We start from the raw sequence: 5,939 nt of genomic DNA, 5'->3' as shown, positions 1-5,939 counted from the left end.
TCTGTCCAGAACCCTCTGTTGTGATCCTGGTCAGAGCAGTCAGCGAGAATGTAAAATCTTAAAAAATATATTGTAATTTGTTAAGAGGACCCTGCATCAATGGCGGGGGGGAGGGGGAAGCATTGTTAGTGGTTACCAGGGCTGGGAAGGAGGCGCAAAGGGGAGTCGTTGCTTAGGGTGCACTGAGTTTTTGTTAACTGTGGTGGAATAATTTGGAGAAGGATAGTGGTGACAGTTGCACAATATGATGAACATAATCAATGTCACTGAATTGTACATGTAAAAATTGTTGAATTGGCAAATGTTCTGTTATATATACTTTCACCAAAATTTTTTTAAAAACCACCATAAAAAAAAAAAAAGGAACAATCTGAGTATTAAACACGATTAGGGGGTAAAAATCTCAACAAAAAGGCTGAAAAGGAGAATAGACATAAGTGAAAAAACCACATTAACAATAATAAGAGCGAGATGGAATTATGAGAGCAGAGATAAGCTAGACAGATCTAGGAGATCTAATATCTGTTCAACAGGAGCTTCCAAAGAAGAAAAGAAACAATACAAGAAAGTTCCCGGAGTCATCAGGCCAAATGGTACTGTCAAGTTTGAGCAGGAATATTGAAAAAAACCTTTACCTAGACACATCCTGGCAAAATTTCTGGAATTCTTTATTAAAACCAACCTACCAACCACAACAAGTCATTCTTAAAAGCTTTCAGGAGAAGAAATGAGATTTCCTACAGAGAAAAGAGAATCAGATTAACACTTGATTGCTCATCAAAAACCTTTGCTGGAAGTCAATGGTGCATTGCCTACAAAATTCTTCGAAAGGATATTGAACCTAGAGTTATTTATCTAGCCAAATTTTAATTTCAGAATGAGATCAAAAGAAGGTCATTTTCAGAGCGTGGAGCTTTAGGGTTAGACACACCTGGGGACTCAAATCCCAACTACCCTCCTTAGTAACATCTAGTACCTGATTTATGATGTATCTGAGTTACAACAAACTGCACTTAATGACTTTTTTTTTCTTGGTACATCTTATGTTCTTATAGCAATATGTGCTACATACAATGTTAAAATATATTTTTAGGTTTGTACGTAACGTTTCCAACCCCTAAAGACAAATAAAGATTGGATTTATAAGGATACTGAAAATAAAAGGCAATAATAATGCAAACTAAAAAAAAAAAAAGAGGTATTCAACTTACATCAGAACTGATGTACTATGGAGCCGTCGGAATGGAACCCTGTCGTAAATTGGAGACTACCTGTAGTGTGATAATCTCTTAGATTCATGAAATGGAAATATAATATTACTCACCACCTCTTAGTTAATGGAACATTTAAAGGAGAAAACATTCACAAAGTACTTGATATAAAGGGAAAAGATCAGGCCCTGCCATTCAGAAATAACGGTAAGAAAAACTGCTTCACAGATTAGTATTTTCCAAACTCAAATACAACGATCATTTTTTGGATGATCTCTCTCTCTCTTTCTCTCACATTCTCTGACGGCAGTCTTACTGCTGTCCTAGACAAAACGTGCCACTTCTACACATGGTATACCCACAAACTTCTATTCTCTGATGACCAGGCACTCAGCAGTCCTGCTTAGACCACTGACACAACATCTTAGGCCATAAAGATTTCCACAAGAGAACTGAAAATCCATAAAATCCATACAAACCCACAAAGATTCAACATTTTATAGACTAACAAAAAATAATCAACACAAAACCAGAATGTTTAAAGGTAATCATGGTCTAGAAATTAGAAATTAACTATGGCATAGAAATTATGGCCCAATACTACCAAAGGGTAATATTAATAAGATGACACAATAAAGTAAGATACAGCTATTTTATTACTTGTTAAAATACATCATAACTGTTAGAAACCTTAATCTACATTTAAAAAACTTATGATAAATACTTGTTTCTGTTACTCTTCTTTATGAGGTTAATATGGAAACAATTTGAAGTAAACACACAACACAGCCACAGACGCACGGGTACCACAGACTGTGAGCAGAGGAAACACAAATACTGTACACTGCGTAGAAGGGACAACAAACAAGGTGAGTGGCTCACCTCTTCTGTCCTTTGAGTCAGAATTACCTGTGTAGTAAGTGAAAAATAGAAACATTCACTCAGATTAAAAAGACATTACTATTCAATCTAAGGAAACCTGGTGGCACAGTGGTTAAGTGCTACCTACAGCTTCTAACCAAAAGGCTGGCAGTTCAAATCCACCAGGCACTCCTTGGAAACCCTATGGGGCAGTTCTACTCTGTCCTATAGGGTTGCCATGAGTCGGAATCAACTCAATGGCAACAGGTTTGGTTTTTATTCAATCAAAGGTAAGACAAAACAAACTCCAGGAATATAAGCACTTTCCTCCACGTATTATGTGGGGACTAGAATGAAGCAAACTTCAACAACTGGAAAATGAGACTGCCTAGATTCACTAAACTTCAGTCAGTGCACTGTTTGTTCTTTTCCTCAAGTACACAAACAGTGCAGCATCAATATTCATAAACCAAAAAGTACCAAAATGCAAAAAGAAATACAAACACAATACTAGTATTAAAAGACTTTGTCTTTTGGTCCATTAAATGCATGGGGCAAAATTAAGTAAGGATATAAAAGACCTAAATGATACTGCTGTTGCTGTTGTTGTGTGCTGTCAAGTCAATTCCGAATCATGGCGAGTCTACAGGACAGAGTAGAACTGCCCTATAGAGTTTCCTAGGCTGAAATCTTTATGGAAGCAGATTGCCAGGTCTTTTCTCCTGTGGAGCTGCTGGTAGGTCTGAACCACCGACCTTTTGGTTAGCAGCTGAGTGCTTAACTATTGTGCCACCAGGGTTTCTAAATGATAATAAAATCAAACCAAACCCACTGCCGTTGAGTTGATTCCAACTCGTAGCGACCCTACAGGACAGAGTAGAACTGCCCGTAGGGTTTCCAAGGCTGTAATCTTTACGGAAGCAGACTGTCACATCTTTCTCTGCGAGCAGCTGTTGAGTTTGAACAGCCGACCTTCTGGTTAGCAGTCAAGTGCTTTAACCACTGCACCACCAGTCCTTTAAATGATAATAGATACTATAAATCCTAATTGGTATATACCAAACTATATATACTAATTGCAGAGAAAACACCTTCTTTCCAAAGGCCTGTGGAATATCCACAAACCCTTATGAACTCCCCATAACAGAAACAGTATAGACAATATTCTTTTATCATGATGCAATAAACTACAAATTACCCAAGTAAGAAAACACTTGAAAATTAAAACCAAACTGGCAAAATATCTTTAAAGAAAAAAAAAATTATTAAAATATTTCTGTGGCAGAACCTACCAGTTCTTTCCCCAATATCAGTCTCTTCTTCTTGCCTTTGGTACAGAACCCGTTTTTTTTTTTCAGCTGAGCACAAAGCTGTCTAGTTAGAGACTACATTTCTGAGACTCCTTTGCGCTAGGTATAGTCATGTGATGAATTCCAGCCAATGGGAAATGAGCAAAAGTGATGCGGGTAACTTCTGAGTCACATCCTTTGGAAAGGAAATTACTTGTTCCCATTCCCTCTGTGAGCCATTTCTGACCAAGGAGATGAGGACAATATTGTCAGGACGACAGGGCACAAGAGAAAAAATACTTGGGTCTCTTAGGAGGCAAAGCTCCTACCTACCTCAGGAACATGGTACAGCAAATTGAAAAAGACTTGGGTCTTACTTAAGCCACTGAATTTAGCGAGCCCTGATGGCAGAGTGGTTAAAGCAAGACTGACTGCTAATCTAAAAGGTCAGCGGTTTGAAACCACCTCTGGCTCCACAGGAAAAAGATGTGGCAATCTGCTTCTGTAGAGATTTACAGCCTTGGAAACCCTATGGGGTCACTATGAGTCGGAAATCAACTCGGATGGCAGTGGGTTTAGTTTTGGTTTTGTCAGAGCAGCTTAGACTTCACCCTAGCTAATATAGGTGTTACCTACTGGAATACCTATAGGATATGGCTAAAGTAGTGCTTATAAAAAATTCACAGCATTAAATATTTTAATTAACTACAGAGAATGAAAAGAAACAAATGAAGCATTTAATTCAAGAAGCCAGAGAAGGCATTAATCTACGACAAGGGGAAAAAAAAGACAAAAAATAATGAAATAGGAAACAGAAAAATGATAGAACTAATAAATATACAATAGAAGGTTCCTTGGAATAAAAAAAGCAACAAACCGTGAAATAAATGGTTAGTCAATTTAAAACAAGAAAAAAAGGGGGAACACAAGCATATAAAATAAAAAATGTTCACAGCTATGTAGGAAATTAAACAATCATAAGAGACAACTTTTCCTCAAATCCATTCAAATAAATCTGAAAACATGAATTAAATGCAGAGTTTTCTAGGAAAATTTCCAAATTCTTTTCATTAAGCAAAACAAAGCAGTGACAACTAAACTTATCACAAATAGCACACACACAAAGGAAAAACAAAGACTACTCTCATTTAGGAATAGCTTACAAATATCAATGAAGAAAAATCCTAAATAAAATAATATTAAACACACTATAACAGTCATTATAAGAATAATAGAACATGACCAAGTAGAGTTGTTTCTGCAGGAATGTACCTAGTTTAAAATTAGGAAACCTATTAATGTAATTCAATATAACAATAGATGAAAAGAGAGAAATCATACGGATCTTGCTCATTGATGCTGAGCAGGCATTTGGAAAAATTTAACACTTATTCTTGATATAAACTCTTATTAAAACAGGAGCAAACTGATATACCATGAACATGATAAAATAGGTCTATCTCAACTATGAGTCAGCACCATGTTTAATAGAAAACCACTGGAAGCATCCCTATTAGAGTAATTGGCAAGGCAAGGCTGCCTGCTTTTACCACTGTTGCCTAACTTTGTTTTGGAGGTATTCTCCAATGCAATTAAACAGAAGAAAGAAAAACGTCTAAAAATTTGAAAAAGATATTTGTAGATGAAATGATCCGAAGACCTAAGATAATCACTGAAAAAATTACTTTAAAGACAAAGAGAATTTATTAAGATGGCCAGTACAAAATATGTCTACAAAAATCAATAGCCTTCATATCCCCAACAGCAGCCAGTTAGAAAATACAACGGAAGAAAATACTCCCATTTATATTAAAAAATTTTGAAAGTATCTAGAAATAAACTGAACAAGAAATGTGTGACATCAGTGGCAAAAACTTTAAAAACTTCCAAGAAATACAAAATAAGACTTGGGCAAATGGAATATACCACATTCTTGAATAGGAAGACTCAACATCTTAAAAATACCAATTCTCCATTAGTCTACAGATTTGACATAATAAATTTTTTTCCAGCTAGATTTGATTTTCATGTTTATAAGAAAAAAAAATCAAGTATTACTAGCAAAATTCTGGAAAATAAGATTAACAAGGGATGATTCACCTTACCATATATTAAGATATTTTCAAAATTTACGATTTTGAAAACAGTAGGATTTTGTACATGAATAGACAAAAAGATCAACAGAAAATACAATAAATTTCCAAAAACAGAACTCAAATACATATGGGTACCTAAATACATATCAGACTTCAATATATGATAAAGGTGGAATTTCAAATCAGTAAGGAAAACAGATTATTCATTAAAGGGTACCGGGACAATTAAATAGGCATAGAATAGATTCAGAGCCCACACTTTACACCAAAGTAAATTCCAGACTGATTTAACCACACACACACACACACACATACCACATGCCCATGCTAAAGACACAATAAAAGTCCAGAAGAAAACATGAGGAAAATTATTTAATAATCTTGGCTTAGGGAAAGTCTTCCTAAATATGACCCAGTATCTAGAAAACATTAAAACAAACTGATAAATTGTTTAATTAAAAAAATTAAAAACTGCTAATGGT

At 35.4% G+C, this 5,939-nt stretch overlaps 1 protein-coding gene across 5 annotated transcripts in view; it reads right to left on the bottom strand.

Moving 5' to 3' along the window:
• PTPRA (protein tyrosine phosphatase receptor type A) overlaps positions 1–5,939 on the bottom strand; it is a 167,372-nt gene that overhangs the window by 59,961 nt on the left and 101,472 nt on the right. For 4 of the 5 annotated variants that reach the window (XM_023737505.1, XM_023737508.1, XM_023737506.1 and 1 more), the window contains one exon: positions 2,094–2,120. The exons of the other annotated variant lie outside the window; for it this stretch is intronic. In XM_023737505.1, the coding sequence (XP_023593273.1) occupies positions 2,094–2,120 (27 nt within the window). The remainder of the gene's footprint in view (positions 1–2,093; positions 2,121–5,939) is intronic. 5 annotated transcript variants of the gene reach the window in all.

Source organism: Trichechus manatus, unplaced genomic scaffold (assembly GCF_000243295.1).
Source record: "Trichechus manatus latirostris isolate Lorelei unplaced genomic scaffold, TriManLat1.0 scaffold00104, whole genome shotgun sequence".
NCBI lineage: Eukaryota > Metazoa > Chordata > Mammalia > Sirenia > Trichechidae > Trichechus > Trichechus manatus.
This window is presented reverse-complemented; position numbering and strand designations above follow the sequence as displayed.